This window comes from Hydra viridissima, unplaced genomic scaffold (genome assembly GCF_058129835.1).
Source record: "Hydra viridissima isolate aposymbiotic clone 2 unplaced genomic scaffold, HvirCarnegie_v1 scaffold_2, whole genome shotgun sequence".
Taxonomy (NCBI): Eukaryota; Metazoa; Cnidaria; class Hydrozoa; order Anthoathecata; family Hydridae; genus Hydra; species Hydra viridissima.
The window spans coordinates 1,438,642-1,457,222 of NW_028324301.1; the positions used below are offsets into that span (position 1 = coordinate 1,438,642).

Sequence of the window (18,581 nt, forward strand, 5' to 3'; positions counted from 1 at the left end):
TTATATTATATTATATTTTATTATATTATATTATATTTTATTATATTATATTATATTTTATTATATTATATTATATTATATTATATTATATTTTATTATATTATATTTTATTATATTATATTTTATTATATTATATTATATTATATTATATTATATTTTATTATATTATATTATATTATATTATATTTTATTATATTATATTATATTATATTATATTATATTATATTATATTATATTTTATTATATTATATTTTATTATATTATATTATATTTTATTATATTATATTATATTATATTTTATTATATTATATTATATTATATTATATTTTATTATATTATATTTTATTATATTATATTTTATTATATTATATTTTATTATATTATATTATATTATATTTTATTATATTATATTATATTATATTATATTATATTATATTATATTATATTATATTATATTATATTATATTATATTATATTTTATTATATTATAGATATACTTTCTTCTTGATTTCTTTCGTTCTTCTGTGACTCACTTAAATTTTTTCACTTCTTCTTGGATTTTTTTTTCTTCTCTTTCTTACAATCCTTTTATGAATCCTAAATCCTCTTCTTCAGAAAATTAGCTAAGACAAAAAAAAGTTTATACAATTATTTACATTCAATACATTACATTCAGTAGAGGTTACACATTTTTTAGAACCAGTGGTTTTATTCTAAGACAGTAATTGATAAGTAATTGATATTTGTTTGAGTTTTTATTCTTCTGATATAATCTCAGGCAAACTTACTGCTTTAATTTCTGATCATCTTCATGTCATCTTCATGTCATCTTGCTTGGTTTATAATAAAGCCACATTCCAAAACACAAACTTCATCTGAACCTATTGTCAAGAGCTGCTTTAAAAATTTTAAAAAAGCTGAATTTATCCAAGATATTTCAAATGTTGAATGGGATGACCATATAAAAGATAAAAATGATACGATATTGTTTAAACTTTATAAAAATTTTATAAAGTTTAAACAATATCGTAATAGTATAAGCAAGCTTCTCAAGTTTAGCAAAAAGAAATATTACTCAGTTTTTTTTAGCCACAATATCAAAAATATAAAAAACACTTTAAAAATTTATAAAAGAGTTGATAAATGTAAATTCAAATAAGTTACTCCCTACTCGTATACTCATCAACAAAAAATGGAAACTAATTATTAAGCTATCCCCAATCATTTTAATAATTTCTTCACTACGATTGCTTCAAAATTATACCAACGGAATTCCAAATTATAGATTAAAATTTCAAAAGTATCTGACCTTCGGCTATATAAATTCCACTATCATAGAAGGTAAGAGTTTGGACCAAACAGCCTTCCAACAAAATTGGTGTCAGAAAAAACTATGCGAACCACTAACTATCATTTAAAGTAATTCCTTTTGCAAAAGAATATTTCCTGATGTCTTCTAGCTAGCCCAAGTTATTCCAGTCCACAAAAAAGAATCTACGGTTGACTACACCAACTATCATCCGATTTCTCTTCTTTCTCATTTAAGCAAAATTTTATATATAAAATATCATATAATCAAAATAATACGAATTCCTAAACCAAAATTAAATTTTATATAAACATCAGATTTGTTTTCGTAAACAGCATTCTAAAACTCACGCTCTTATCGAAAGTATAAGAGTCACTCTTGATAATTATAACTTTGTTCGTGAGATTTTTATTGATTTACAAAAAGCTTTTGACACCGTAGACCATGACATTCTCCTATCAAAGCTTAACTATTATGGTGTATGTGGCATACTCTTGCAATGGTTTAAACCATACCTTTCCAAATGTCAACAGCTTGTTACTTTAAATGGCACCTTCTCAGACATTAAAAGCGTTTGTATTGGTATTTCTCAGGGATCCATATTAGGTCCTCTTCTCCTTATTATCTATATTAGTAATCTTAATCTTTCTATCAAACATTCAATTACGTATCATTTTGCTGATGATAATAACCTTAAATTAATAACAAGCTCTCTTAAAAAACAAAATAAATATATTAATTAGGGTATGGCCGTCTTGTTCAATGGCTTCGAGTAAATAAAATCTAATTGAATACTAAAAAAAAAAACAGAAACTAATATTTAAGACGCAACATACTAACTTTTCTAAAAAAAAAATAACGAGAATCTTCCAAAATACTTGAACTTTAAAACAAGTGGCCTAAAACTGTGTTTTTCTAGTAATATAGCTTATCTTAGTATTGTGATAGATGAGAAACTTTCATTCAAAACACACACAAATCACCTTACTCTCAGACTAAACCGCTCCAACGTCATGTTAGCAAATGTTCGATACTACGTGAACTTGAAACATATATCACTCAATTTTCGGTTCAGATTTACGATATGCATGTAAAGTTTAACAATCTAAATCTGTGTGTCTTTCTAAAATCGTTTTACTTCAAAATAGAGCAATACGAGTAATTCATTTCTGCCCAAAAAATCTCCTTAGTGACATCCTGTATCTTACATCCAAAAGTCTTAGTTTCTATGACTTAGTTCTTAAATTGTTCGTTTGTCTGGGATCAATAACGCGGTCTCCTTCCTACCATATTTCATAACTACTTTAATACTAGGACAACGTGTGGGCATGACCTAAGATCAGTCATTCATAATGACTTAACTATTCCACTAAAATATGGAATAAATTTCATTATATACCAGTGTATCCCTTCTTGGAATAGCCTTCCATACAGCCAAAAAATAGATTTTATCTTTAGGTCCAAGAATCTGCTCTTAAAGTCACTACATCATTTCTTCCTAAAAAGTTACGTTTAACTTCATCCTTTACCTCGATGACTTTTTTCTTTGTGTATATGTACATTTTACAATTTTTTATTTGAGTATATATGAATAGATAATATTAATTATTTGACTTATATTTTAAATCTTTAAAAAGTCTGCTTTATGCGTGTAATAAATTTTCGTAAAATTCTACTTTTATCATGTGATTAACTCATTTCTGTTTTTCTTTTGTCTTTCCCTTACCTTATTTCGGGGATTGCGTTTTATTAGTGAATTACTATTTGCAATAACCTGTGTTATTTGTAATATGCTTATTAACACGAAATAAATTGCAAATAGATACAGATAGTTGATTTGTATGTTTTATGTAACTCCATCACCAATGGTAACGGGGAAATCACAACATAAGTTCAATGCAATGGCATCTTTTCAAACTCCGCGAGAAAAGGTAATGTTGTCTACTGTCTAGATAAGGGGAAAAAATCAATAAATTAGTAAGCGATCCCCCTCTTTTATTGAGTACCCGAGAGTACTGGGATAGTGGTAATATAATTTATGATGACAAACATCAGACTAATTTTTAAAAACAAGGAAATTCTGAAGTTGAGTCTAATCAAAAATTACTCTTTTGGCCATAAAAGGAAGTTAGAAAACTCTATTATGAATTCAGAGAGATAGGATTTCATTGAAGGATTTTTTTTCAGCATAAATTAAGGGCACCAGAATGCTCCGTAAAAATGAGAGATTTTTATTTAGTAAAAATGGAGAGCTTTTAATCTAAATTAAAGTCTATATTTACTTTGAAGATAATCTTGTAACTTTATATATTTTTTGAAGAAATACAAATGTCAATGAACCCATAAAAACCTTGTCTTCCTCCATTTTTTAACAGTGGTTTATTATATCAAAATAAATGAAAATGGCGGAAAACAAGGTTTTTATGGACTCATTGACATTTATATTTCTTGAATTTGAGTTTTTTACTTGTATGACTTGTTTCAACATATGAAATATAGTTTCAAGAAACATATTTTTGTCATTATATGCTACTTAGAAATTTATTAAAATGTTTTTTTTTAAACAATTATTTATCATTCGAGAAGTACTACATATTTGAAATAGCATTACTTAACAACTTCAGTATTTCCTGTAATATACAAGTAACATTATTTACTTAAACATTATAGGAAACGTAATGTGACAATTGTCATAAAATGTTAAACAGTGTAAAGTGAAAAATGATATAAAGTACTCAAAAATGTTTCTGATATATATATTAATAAAATAAAGATTAGATCTTATCCCAAATATACGTGAATTAGGAGTGGATAAATTACGATTTTGAAAGGATTTACTTCATATAACATTCTGTTTTATAGAAAAAGAATGCCAATGGCTTCAAGAAAATCTTATTACCAATAAAAGTAGCCATTTTGGTTCTGGAAAACCCCATAAACAACTGGTTGTTTTTGGAGAGCAAAGCAGAAGAGAAAAAATAAATGTACTAGGTGTTGAACATCATGCTCTATTTTTAGTCTCTGCAAGAAGTACACTTTTTAAAAAAAAGTCAAACGTTTTATAAATCAAAAACGTTGAAGACACTTTGGATAAAACATTTCCTTTAAATATGAGTGTAAAACAAACTCTTGCATAGAAGTGAATACTGACCTCAGCGATAAACAACATCAAATGATCAGAAACTTAGCCCTTGGACACATATTTATCCCCTTCTTCCAATATAGTTCAATATTTTTTTCCCCTGATTTCAGTTGCATTAATTTTTATAAAGCTGTGTTTATATAGATAGTATTACAATATCAATAATAGCAGCTGAAATAAATAATGGTAATTGTGCCAGAAATTCATTATTTAAATTTCACATTAAGGATTAACTAGTATGTCTCGTTATGTCCCGTTAAAAAGATGTAAATTCCGGGAAGTTGTAAAGCTCCTATTTTGTCCGGGATATCTCGTCTCGTCTCGGTATCGTCCCAGATTTCGAGTGAAAATTGAAAATTGTCTCGATATTTATTGCTAATCGGGACAAAGCTTTTAGAATCGTCTCGTCTCGAATAAAAAAATAACGAGACGCAGACGCTTATGGAAAGTCCAGAACGAATAGGTAAAAAAAAAAGATCTCTCTTTCCTGTGAATTTATGATATTTAATAACATAAAATAGCATGTAATATCAAGTTCCACGTTCAACGTATTTTATTGTTAATTTTGAAGCCAAAATTACTACTCAGATGTTGTTGTTTTTTTTATTATGAAAATAAAAAAATACTCGGTCACGGAACTTTTTCTGCTAAAATCTTACTGTAATAGTTTTAAAGTATTGGAATTGATTATTTTTCAAAAATATATGAATTTAGGTTTGGCCAGCCATTTCTCTTATGTCTTTGACCATATGATGTTGATAAACGATTTTCTTTATTTTAAAATTAAATATTTAGTCAGGTAAGTTTGAGCCTCAAAATATTAGTTTTATCTAAAACAATAAGTTTTAGATAAAAATCGTCCCCAAATAGCTTGAATATGTCCCTTAAAATTTGACCCTAAATGATGATTTTATACATTTTAGTTTTTGTTAATTTTTAAAATATATTGTTGATGTGTTTAAATTCAGTTTAAGTATTTATGCAACATTTCTAGCACATCTTACTTTGAGTGGCGCACAAGCATTAGTTCTTTAGACAATAATTAAGAATCGGTTTACTAATTTCCTCAGTTTTCCAGTTTCCCCAGTTTTCTAATTGATTAGAGCTAATAGGCTTCTAGTTTTAGGATTTATTTTAGTAAAATCTTCTGTACTACTAATCTTTTTTCTCTTCATCTGAACTACAAAGCAGTCTGAAGAATGCTTTCATAGCAGAGAAACAGACATTTGGTAATACAATATCTTGCAAGCCTGTTCTTTCTCCTCACCAGGGCTGTTTAAGGATGCTTAGTAGATCCTGAATCCACCTGTGTTTGGTCTATAAACAAAGATTTTTTAGTTTAGATATATCTATATAATGTACTTTTTAATGAAAAATGTGTGTCTAACATTGTGTTTTTCTTCTAAACTAAGTACCTTAATTTTAGACCATATGACAGAATAAACTCTAATAGTGAACTCTGCTAACAACTTCAAGTTCTTAAGATTCTGGTATTCTAATCCATGCTCAGAACATAAAGTTTTAAGAAGTATATTTACAAGATTCACCCATTTGGTATGACTGTGTAGGCTAATTTAAATTTCCTTCATATCATCAGGTAAAATATCCAATTCAACTGCTCTAGATATTTTTTACAAATACTTCTGATCTGTAGACAATTTACAACTTCATTCACAAGATAAATTACCTTTTAAATATTGAATAACTCCACCCTTCCAATCTAATAGTTTTGTATTCCTAGTAAATTTGACTATGTATACTAAATAAAAATATAGCAATTTAAATGAGTAGTATAACCTGTATTAAGGTCTGTTGAATCTCCACCAGTTACAACTAATTGGATCTCAAGCCCATGTTCTGTTATCCATTTAAATTTTATGTTGAACAATAGGTTAGCATTTTGGAAGGTTTTTGGAACGATATGGGGTTTAATTTCCTCTCTCTGAGTTATTTACAAAGCAAAAAAAAAACCTTCCACCAGGCTCAGAACAAGTAAAATAATGATTTTTTAAGATCACCCTTTGGTATATCTTACCATCTTTCATCATATACAAGAGTTTTTGTGAGATCTTTTCTACCATTGAACAAATTGCAAAATGATTCCTCGTCCTTCAATTCCTTGTTATTTTCTTCTTTGCAGGTTTTCATAACTTTTTTGATCTCTCCATTTTCTTATGATCTAGAATCAGGAATATTACCTTTAATAAAACCTGCATCCTGCTGCTTTTCATGTTGCAGTACCTATTGATGTAGGTGCTCTGTTACTTAAACCAAATCTTAATACTGAACCAATACAATTTACATTTAGTTCTTTAGTTAGTTCTTTTTGTATGTTTGGTGAATAATTATTTTCTTTATAATTGTCAATATTATCTGATTCCAATTGTATCTCATGAGATAATACAATTAGGCCTGTACACTCCCAATTCTAACTTGCTTTTGTTTATTCAGCTTTTTTTCTTGACATCATTTCTGTCTTTCTCCTCTTTTTTATCAACTGATCCCATTTGCATTTCCATTTTATAACAAGTTTTATCCCTCTGAGACTTCACAATTGAAGTTCTATATTTGCCCTAATGTTTGAAAAAAAAAAAGAAAAAGATTCTTTTGCAGCCATCACAGTTTGATTGTTCACAGGGTATGATTAGACATTTACACCTTGCGTTGTCAAACAGTTTATCTTAAATCATTTTATGATCAAAGAGTTGTTTAGAAGTTCCACTACCTTATGACAGATTATATTTTTTGTTCCAATCATTTACAATCTTGTCACTTCCTCTTTTATAATGAAATTATTGTATGCCTCAAATTATTGTCATTTTCTTCAATCCTTCAAAGAAAGTGACCCTATTCTAAAACTTGCAATTGGCAGTTTATCACAAGTTTTGTAAGTTTTTTATAATATCTTTTTTCTTCTACAAAAATACCAAAATGAAAAATTAATAAAATTGTCACACATGGTCTGATTTCTGTTAACATAAACAAAAAAAAACAGATAAAATGTTTGAGGCTCAAGATTTTACCTGACTAAACATTTGATGTTAAAATAAAGAGAATCAGTTATCAGTAATATATGGTCAAAGAAAAATGGCCAGCCAAACCTCAATTCAAAAATTTTTGAAAAGTGATCCACCCTACTAAGTGTAATAAACAAAACCAAAATATTTATTAGATGAATGCAATAATGAAAAAAAATCTCTAATTGAGTAAAATATTTTGCTTCAAATGAGTAATTCACATCTGAATTATCATTAGATTTTCCTTTTATTAGCTTTTTTTTTTAAGTTCTTTTTTAAGTTTTTTTTTATGTTCTTAAGTCAATTAAATCAGTTTGGAAAGTTTCACTTTTTTGTTGATCCTGAAATTTAACCAAAAGTGATCATCAATATTTAATCAAAAATTTTTTTCTGAGGTTTTACGGAGATGCTCTTTGGATATTATTAACCTTATTTTGTATATCCAATAAAATAAAGTTATATGGCTTTATCAAATATTTAATGTGTAATGTATATTTTATTATTATTATCATTATTATTGTTGTTGTTGTTGTTGTTGTTGTTGTTTTTGTTGGTGGTGTTGTTTTTATTTCTTTCATTAATATTTGATTCATAGACTTATAATGCTGAGATCAATGAGTATATATTTGTTGTATGCCAGGTCCAGGTCTATTTGAGCAAAATATATAAATAAAGAAAGCTACAAGTTATAAAGTTGATTCATGTAAGTATTTTTATGTAAATTACAATATATAAAACAATGCACTAAGTTTACACTAAATAGGTTTACAAACCAACAATAATTGCACATACCTATACTAGAATAGAAAAAGGCTTAATAATAATCGTTATTTATAAAAGTTAATATAATGTTAGTTTAAAAAGTCAGGAAGATTCAGAAAAAGAAAAAAAAAAAAAAAAAGGAAAGAACCAAAGATTAATTTAAAGAATCGAAAGATAAAAGTGAGAAAGCAATTTTTAAATATTTGTAACACAAATGTACTGTGTAGGACAGAAATTGATGTTCACATCCTAAATGTTAACTGTTACCAATTTTTTTTAAAGGAGATAATTTTTAACAATAATCAAAAAACAAACAAATGTTTTATTTAACAACATCAGTTGTTATTTTAGCATATTATTTTGAGAGACAGATATATTTATCTAGATATATTATGCCTAACATGTTATTCTGGTTTCTTGGCAAGTCTTTTTTACTATCTTGAAAAGCTATTTCAAAGAGAAATTAAATGTTACTAAAATCTTTTTAATCCATTTTTTGTGTATTGTGTTAAGGGCTGACTATTGGAAATCAACTGGTAAAAGATATTGTGATTTTTGCAAATGTTGGACAGCAGATAATAAAGCTGTAAGTAAATGAAAATGTGAATATCTCTATATTGAGTTGTTTTATGATTTATCTGTTATATACATTTAAAACAATTTTATATAAGGTAAAACAATTTTCAAGAGCTTCTAGCACAGCTATGATTATTATTTAATCCTAATGTTTATCTAACAAGAGATAATAGTTAGTAAATTAATGCTAGTTCTTAATAAAGATCCTAAGCCATGAAAACTGGCAACTCTTGACAGATGTCATGAAGGAGACACTCAAGGTAAAAGCTGCTGCGCTGCCAAACAACTTCAAGGACAAAACTGCTGGCTTAATAAGGTTCTTCTATAAGAAGAACCTACAACAGGACAACCACTGGACAATTAGAAAGCCATTCTCATGCACACTAACTTTCCAGCTAACACCATAGTCCTGGGTTGTTAGCAGTGAGGGTTATGTCATGCTACCACGCTCTTCAAAACTGGACTTTATCCCTGGATGGACTCCAAGGCAAAAAGAAGGGGATTATCTGTTCCAACAGGACTCTGCAACTACCACTAAAGAGCAATTCCATGACCGTCTCATAAAAAATGATAAAATTAAACCAACCCAATATAGATAATATTATATATCAGTAGAAAGCTCTACTTCTCCTCTTTCAGAAAATATATAGCTTGCTACAGTATGTCGCTATTATAAAAAATAATATGGGCTGAAACAGAAGGTAAAAGTAGGCGTTTTTGCAATAATTTAATTCATTTTTAATCGCCAAAGTTCAATTGAACCTATAAAAAATTCAAAAACTGTCTCGCTCATTGCAATCAGGTTTTTAGCTGCACTTATCATTCCTACTTATGATAAAAACATACTTATTGCCAGACGAATTCAGAATACCATTTGTTTTAATCAAATGCTATTACCACTATTGTCATGCTGTGACAATTAGGGTACCAATAAGTTTATTTCTAAGACTACCAGTAAAACTTAGGGTTTCAAAAATCCAGTACAATGAGAACTCAATCTAGTACATCTAAAAAAATACTAACATGTTTAAAAAAATAATTAGCTCAAGTTGTTTTTAGAATCTTTTTGATTCTAACCACAATTGAGTTTTTATCAACTTTAAGGACCCAGATTATTGAGTGGCCTACTTTCTTTTACATTTTCTACAAAAACTACAAATTATAGGTATTTTTTGCATAGGCAACATTTGGAGGATGAATGCTCAGCTATCCTTGAGGCTCTCTTTTGAGATACATAGAGCCTCTCTAAGGGATAACTGTAACTCCATTGAGCCTTAGATGTAGTACATGCATCTCCATAACTAATGTGTTGCCTTTTTTTTAATCTTTCAAGGGTTTAACATGCCTCTTACTCATGCTGAGCGTCAAAAGAAATATCGTGAAAGGCAGTTAGAAAAGTTTGGCAAAAAAGTTAAAGAAAAAGAATCAAAAAAAAGAAAAGAAGGCTCGCTAAAATTTGGAGGCTGAACGAGAAAAAGAAAAGCAGCGAAAGAGGAAGAGCAGACAAAAAATAGCAGAATCAAAATCTGTAGCTGTTACATCACCCCCTTACAAATCTGCAAGCACTCTTGGAAAAGCTGTTAAGAGAGCTGAGTTAGCACTACCAAAATCACCCAGAAAGAGGGCTAAAGTTGTACTTTTAACAAAAATGAATGAAATCCCAAGCCCAGAAAAAATACTTAGTAAAAATCCATAGATGCGTTAACTGTAAAGTTGGTTCTTGATTTTTACCAGCGTGATGATGTTCCCATCAAGTACCCAGTAAGAGACACCATTGTGGTGAGATTAAAGAACAAGAAAGAAACTGTGCAAAAACGTCATTTGTATGTTGAATGTTAATGAAGCTTATGCTGTTTTTAAAAGTGATCATTCTGAAGAATCAGTCGGAAAATCAAAGTTTGCTAGTTTACGCCCACCACATGTGCTTTTGTCTAGTTCAATGTCAAGAAACGTTGTTGTCAACAGCATCAAAGTATAATTCTTATCCTTGAAGCCTTGCACATGTTTGATTCAAATTTTCCATTGTATTCACATAAATTTCCTCTTAGCATTGTATGTGATGGTGAAAAAGACATTTGTTATAATAATATGTGTACAACATGTAAAGATGCTGCAAAGTTTCATAATCTATTTGTTTTGAATGAAATTGACAAGAGTAAATACATTACATGGTACCAATGCGAAAAAGTTGCAGAAGGTAATGGAAAGGAATATGTTAAAAAAATTGAAAAAAAGGGAAGAGTTGATGATCTTTACAGCACCTTTTCAAAATCTTTACCTTCATTTCTTTGGCATTATTTTATGATGATTTAAGATGATTTAAGCCATTCAAAAGAATCTATTCTTGTATTTGTTCATAATTTATTATCTAAGTATATTGAATCAAGTGTTAAAATACTACAGGTTTGGACAGACAGGCCAAGTAATCAATTTAAAAATTGTTTTATTGCATCAGCAATACCCTGGTTGGAAGAACAGCATGATTTAAATTTATTCTGGAACTTTTTTGCTGCTTCACATGGTAAAGGACCAGTAGATACTATTGGTGGGACTGTTAAAAGAATAGCAACACAAAAAATAATCCAGAGAAAGTTTATAATAACTGATGCCATAACTTTTCATGAAGCTGTTAAAAATGAGACTAATTTCAATGTCTATTTTGTTTCTATGGAAGATATTATAAATACAATAAAAAAATCTAAAATTGATGAGTTATTTACAAAAGCATATTGTAAAGGAATATTTGCAGCGCACCTAATTCAAAACAATAATGGGAAAATAGAAATGCCTGGTTTTAGAAATTTACCTGGTTTATAATTACTGAAATGTGTATGGTCACGCTGTAACATTTACCACTAGATAATTAAAGGTGCACCTGTTTGAAATTTAATTAAATAAATGTTATTTAGCTATAAAACTTTTGTCATGTCTAAACTTTTTGTTTAATGCCAAGTTAATAATTCAGTTCATCTATATTAGCTGAATTGGGATGTTGATCTAAAAACTAAAAAACAATGAGAAAATTTTGGTCACGCTGTGACGTTTTATATTTTCTCGCATGAATAATAGGCTAATATATCCACCCTAATTTTTTTTCTTGTTTTTTGTAGCACCTATTATGAGCTAACAAAATAGCAAAAAAAATTCTTTTTACATCTATTTAATAATAAAATATTGAAGGCTAAATACAAAAAAAAAGAGGGTTGTCACACTGTGACGGTCGTGAAATTGCTCTAAAGTCAAATTAACTCAGGCCAGTTTTACAAAAAACACGCCATTTGACTGGTCAGATGTTTACCAGACTGGAAACCATTTGACAACTATGTGTGGAGCATAGGATGAAAGTCTGCTTTAATTGCTTACATTGTTGTATATACATGTGTAATGTCTAAATTAATGTATTATATGCAAACCAGTAAATCTATCTACATAAATATAAAATGTAAATATGTAAATAAGACATTGTATACTTAGTATATTACACTTTATTTACTAAGAATATTGATTTATATTATACATGTTTTATTTTACTTACAGATTATTTACTTGCTATTGTTTATGAAAGCTTTTTTAAATCTTACATCTTTTTTGAATTACAGAGTATTGATTTCCATGAACGAGGTAAAAACCACCAAAGTAATGTCAAAAGAAAGCTAAGCGAGGTAAAATATTTTTACCATTATGTTTATATCATTATTGGGGTAATTTTAGCTCATAACTACGAACTATGAATTCATTTTAACAATTGAAAAATTTTTATTTTTACTTAAAAGACTCTATTATGATATTTAGATAAAGAAAAAATCTATTGAAAAAAGAAAAAAAGATGAGACAAACAAAGAATTATTTGCAAAAATGGAAAAGGTGATATAACTGCAAGATTACAAATGAGTCGAAAGAAAATTTTAATTTTTCTGTCATAAATTCAAGACAAACAAAAATTTTTTTGCTCTCACTTTTGATGAACCAATAAAACAAAAGTTATCTATTATAATACTATAATATTTGTTGTTAAGGCCGCACTTGCAGCCATCCAAAAAGACATCAACAGTGAAGGCGTTTCTTTAGGAAAATCAGACATAAGAAAAATTGCTGAAGGTATTTTCTTTGTACATAACTTGAACAACTTTTAGTATGAGCAGATTTTTTTCCAATACTTAAGCTTGTAAATTATTTTCGTTTGAATTTTTTTTCTTCAAGCAAACTCGTCATCAACTGATGATCCAACTTTGACCTATCCATGGGTAGCAATGGTTGCACCACAGGGATTTACATACTACTACAACTCTGTCACAGGAGGTACAATGTTTATGTTTACAATATTTACAATACAACATTGGTTTATATTTATAACATTTTACAAATAAAAACTTTAAAAGTTTAAACGTTCAACAGAACATTTGAAGTTTTAGTTTTTATTTTGAATTTGAGAGAAAATTACTTTTATCTTTGCTGTAGAATCCAGCTGGGAGATGCCAGAGGTTTTTAAAGATCTTGAGAGAAAGAAGTAAATATGACTAAAACCTCTATAAATAACGCTTAAAATTTAGAGTTATAACTTATTGATATAGCTATACAAATATCCTAAAACTATTGTAAACACAAACAAAATTTATTCCTTTTGAATTTTTGTTCAAATGGACACAAAAGTATATTTTACGAAAAAAGTTTAGATTATAAAAGCAGACAAACCATTTACACTTTAATAGGTTTTTATACTTTTTTAAACTTTTTCTTGTTATGTTTCAAATATATCTTTTAATAGTTCATTATATTTTATATATTAATTTTTGCAATTGTTACAAGAAAAAATATTGTATTTTCAAAGATTCTTCTTAAGGTTTTTTATGTACTATACAAATATTTTTTAAAATATTTTGCTTTGTAGATCTAAAGAAGTGCCAGCTGAACCTGTAAAATCTTCAAAGGCTACTGTAAGCGTTTAAATATTTTAAAGTTGTAACAAAAGATTCTTTAGAAATCTTATAGGATTTCTACAGTCTTTTGGATTCTTTGGATTCTTATAAAATTTTATAAAACTTTTTTTAAAATTCATATAGAATTTTTGTACTTTAAGAACATAGAACTTTTTGTCCTGTGAAATGTTGTCCCCTGATTATTGACATTTCATTTCTTACTTTATTGTTTCAGTCTTTTGACAGAATAGTTACATTCCTAGTTAGTACTGTAAAGAATTTCCTAGCTAGATGTAAAGGTTGCTAAAATATATTTGATTATCCCACATCTGTTAGAGCTATCAATTATCATGCTGCAACCTAAAGGGTATAAACTGTTTATGGAAGATGTTTCAGTTTTTTGAAAGGCACTTTAGTTCTTGAGTTTTGTTGCCAATTTTCAAGACCTAATTATCTTTAAAACAAACAGATGACCCAGTAGTAAGATGACCACTTTTTTTCATCTATTTTGAGTTTAAAAAATCTGTTTACAAACTCATGTGCTATTACAATTTGCAAAACAGAATTTTCATTTTTTAAACTTTTTTTGCTTTTTCTTCTGAATGTAAATTATTAAAGTTAAATAAAAAGTTAATCCAATTCTCATCTGAGAAATTGCTGTCAGAATCTTTTTAGAAAGCTAAAATCAATGCATTCCTTTAGGATTGTTTCACATTTTTTATTGCCATAAAGATTAAGTTGTTTAAAATAAGTTCATTATTAATAATTTTTGAGAGTAATCTTTGATTCCAAAGTTAAACTTTGTTTTATATAACAAAAGCTACTTAAAGCCTCTGCTACACCATTTGAGAAATTCAAACAGTTTCTTACTGAATCCTTTGATGCATAATTAGCTATTTCTTACCTACAACACAACCATTCATACTATTTTTGATCAATAAATTACTGAAGTTGGCTTTTTTTACTTTTCACTTGCTATTAGCAATCTATATGTATTTTATTGTTAAACTATTGGTATTGGAAATTAGGATGTGGCAATTTTAGAGTTTCTTTTTTACATTCCTAAAATTAGAGACAAATAGATAAAACTAAAATTCAGCAAAGTTTAAATCGTATTCTATATCTGTCTCTAAATTTAAACCTGTTATAGATTTTTGTTTATATAACATGCATACTAGAAAACTTTTCTTTAAATTCAATCAATGTAATGCAGTTTTTTTTTAAATTTAAACCTGTTATAGATTTTTGTTTATATAACATGCATACTAGAAAACTTTTCTTTAAATTCAATCAATGTAATGCAGTTTTTTTAAAATAGCCAGTTAAGTTTGTTGTTGTAACCTCTAAAAGAATTTTATGTTTAAATTTGAATTATAATTTAAATAAAATATAGATTATAATTCATTTAAATATTACTTCTAAAACAATTGTTGGTTACTTATACTGAAGAGAAATCTGGTAAAGAGATGAGTTTTTATTTTGGTACAAAAGATGAGTTGTTAAAAGGGTAAAAATTTATTGTGTCAGTTGCTTATAAAAATGGATATGCTACAATATGGAATTCTGTTAAAAGAAAATTGTGATGACTTTTTAGATCAGTGTGAATATTTAATTTAAATTTTCCAAAGGAAATATTGCAAAAAAACCATGTGAAAAAATAGTGACATTGTGAGCTGAAGTTACAGCAAGTGCATGTCTGGGAAAAAAGAGACAAAAGAACTAGACAAATGTCAAAGTTTGTGATAAAGATTGATTAACTTTTTGTATTCTAGTTTGCGAGTGCCCTAATACAAATGTGATTGCTCTAAAGAACTTTCTGAAGAAATTCACAACAAATACAAATGTGGAAAAGAGTCAAAATTAATGCATATTGCAGTAAAACGTATTGTCAATAGATATACATATACAACATATGTTACAAAAACTATTCGGAAAGTTTTTACAACCACAGTTAGTCAAACTTAGTGCACATGGGCAAAAAGCTGAAAAGCGAGTTTATATTCACTTGAATAAAAAAGCAAAAAGCTGTAAGGCAGGAAGAACAAGAGCATGTGTCTGATTTTGTCACAGTTGCAATTGTCAAAGCAGTTTTCATTGATGAAAGATTAATTATATGGTAAGATAAAAAGTAGATCATAGCATGACTTTCAGAGTACAAGAAAAGATCATGTCTAAGCTTAAGAAGGATTTTCACAATCAAGAAGTGGGAAAATTAGTTGTTTGTTTTTTTTATGGATGGATGTGAACTTTTTAAGAACTGTAGAAAATATTCCATCATTTAGATAGTACCTGGGAGAAATTATTTCATTTTACTCCTGGAAAAACCAAGAAATTTAAACATGCAGAGATTATCTCGAAATGTTGAATGATTAACTATGGAGGATACTGGTGCAAGTTCTAGAAATGTTAATACGTGTGCTACCCAACACTCAACAAAATCTTCCTTTCTTATTCCTTTTTCTTAGATATAAGCTTTAATAGAGATTTATTTTCCATGGCCTATATCTCAAATATGTGCCTGCGAAAATATATCTTTGACAGGGAAAAAAATTTTTATTAGAAGCTAAAACTTAAGAGAATGTTTTTTTTTTAACTATCAAATATAAAAATGAATATCAAAATTTGATATTCATTTTTATATTTGATAGTTATAATTATTTGTACTTTTAACTTTTTTTAATTTTTTTCTGTTGCACTTTAGAATAAAAAAGATCCATATAAACGAGCAAAACCAATAGTCGAGGAAGTGCACAGTGTTCATCCGTTGTTAGGGGGATGGTCAACAGTTCCTCAACAAGATGTTAATGAAGATGATCATAAAAAACCAGCTAAAGAATGGTACTTTGTTCAACTTTTTAAATTTGTCACTTTATTAAATTACCTTGCCATTATCTTATATATTAGTTTGTTGTTATTCTATTATATTAATTTGTCATTATTTGATTAGATTATTTTAGAAATTTACTGTAAAGAAACTTTAAAATAACTTTTTTAGCTCAAGTGAAAAGCCTGAAAAAAAGGATTTTCAAGACGATACCAAATGTGAAATAGAGAAAAATACAAAAACGTTTAAAGAGAAATTGTTAAAGACTAACTTAAATGAGAAATCAGAAGAGCCTGTTGCGTTCAAAAAGAGAAAAACTACAATTAGAAGTGTTCGCAAAAGAGACGATGACACATAAAAATATTTCATGTATTAAATGATCGGATATTTGTTTTAAAATCTTCAACCTTCTGTTAATTAACATAAAATAAAATGCTTTTCAGAAACTTTCAGAAGCTTTCAGTGTAAGGGAATGTATTTTATCGAAGGTTGAGTATTTTTAAAAAGGTTGATATTTAAAACAATATTTTTCATCTATGAGTTTTCCGAAGCTACATAGTGTGATCTGAAAAATACTGCTCATGCGTTTTCTAGATCTGGACTGTAAGTATACGAACAATAGTTCCAAACTACATAAAAAATAAATTTTTGTTTTTTATTAAAGTTGTATTTTATTTAAACTGAAGTTATTCTTAATTGACTAATTTACGACATACCTCTTTCTATCATAGGTATCATCGTATTTTACACTTTCTAACTAAAAAATCAAAATCTTCTAGAAATTAGTCATATTTCACAGTTATAAAAATGGAATTTTTAGAGATGCCTGTGGGTTACGACTTAAAAGGGTTAGATCAAGTTATCCACCGGAAAACACATTTGATAACGGATTGCCAGAACTAATTCATGACTATTTTTAAACTTAATCTCAACACGACAGAAAACTTACCATCAATAAATCCATGTTTTACTTAATGCAATTATTCGTTATAATGCAATGTCTTTACTCTGAAATGGATTATTTTTAGCTTAGAAAATGAGTACTCCAGTAAGTAATTTTGTCCTGGGGAGTATTATTTAACTAGTAAATAACTTCTCGTATAGTACTTACATCCAGGGAGTTATTATAGTCGGTTATATCGCCTTAAAAGTAAGATCGAGGGAACCGCTTTTGGCTCGCTTTTTGTGGTACTTCACTACTAATTTTTTTTTTTTTTTTTTTTTTTACTAATAAAAAAGACCCAATAAAATGAACGTGACAAACAAAGCACGAATAGTGAATAAACGAACGGATAAAACTAATCTCTGGATATTTTCAAATATTTTATTTTGCATTTTTTACAGATTTATAAATATTTAGAAATAAGAGAATGAGTTACCTTACCGTTTAAGTTGTTCAAATTAAGACAAAATTTTAAAAACCTTAAATTTTTCCCCCTGAACAACTTGTGTTCAATCTTCTTTGAAAGTTTGAGATAGTTTAAAAAGAAAGAAAAACATGTTCAGGCATGAATCTATCGAAAACCGAAATTCAAAAAATCAAGTTAAAGCCTGAAAATGACAGCATGACTCAATGATGTAATGTTGGTATCAAAATCAATAAATAAATAACTGAAACATCTGTAAGGCCAAGAAAAAAACTTCTTTTTTTCTACTACTATCTTGGTCATAATTTAACATAAAACTTACAAGTTGAAATTTAAGATAAAGTTTAAAATTACTTTTTTTAACATTTATTACCAACCACATAAAAAAATAAAAATTTTGCACGTGATTTAAGTAGTTTTCAGGTTTCTGGCCGAATGTGCAGTGCTAAGTGTAACGGACAACTATCAACTGGAACTGCTAATAGGACCTTATAACAATTTTATCGTTAGCTCTGTAAAATACCAAAGAGATTGTAAATAATAATGTCCCCTCGTCAAATACTTCTATTCCGCTAAGGAAGTCGTTTGTATAAGTACATTAACGTGTTAAGAGGTTTAACTTGAAAAAGTTTAATATATATATATGTATTTGTAATCAGCTCTTTTCA

At 27.8% G+C, this 18,581-nt stretch overlaps 1 protein-coding gene across 3 annotated transcripts; it reads left to right on the forward strand.

Moving 5' to 3' along the window:
- The first annotated feature begins 4,822 nt into the window (after positions 1–4,822).
- Positions 4,823–17,070, forward strand: LOC145182007 (WW domain-binding protein 4-like). 3 transcript variants are annotated; one of them, XM_090078184.1, is made up of 11 exons: positions 4,823–4,914; positions 8,064–8,171; positions 8,744–8,816; positions 12,406–12,468; positions 12,599–12,670; positions 12,823–12,904; positions 13,007–13,105; positions 13,265–13,313; positions 13,695–13,740; positions 16,424–16,560; positions 16,718–17,070. In XM_090078184.1, coding segments are annotated over exons 2-11 (810 nt in total). In that variant the 5' UTR covers positions 4,823–4,914; positions 8,064–8,169; the 3' UTR covers positions 16,905–17,070. The 3 variants fall into 3 exon arrangements, with proteins under 3 accessions (XP_089934310.1, XP_089934311.1, XP_089934313.1); XM_090078185.1 differs by having other exon boundaries at positions 4,833–4,914; positions 8,109–8,171; XM_090078187.1 differs by lacking the exon at positions 8,064–8,171 and having other exon boundaries at positions 4,868–4,914.
- Positions 17,071–18,581: the final 1,511 nt, after the last annotated feature.

Coding starts and splice junctions, on each gene's coding strand:
- LOC145182007 (XM_090078184.1), top strand. Junction 13,106..13,264: donor CTACAACTCTGTCACAGGAG/GTACAATGTTTA, acceptor TCTTTGCTGTAG/AATCCAGCTGGGAGATGCCA. Junction 16,561..16,717: donor AAAAAACCAGCTAAAGAATG/GTACTTTGTTCA, acceptor TAACTTTTTTAG/CTCAAGTGAAAAGCCTGAAA.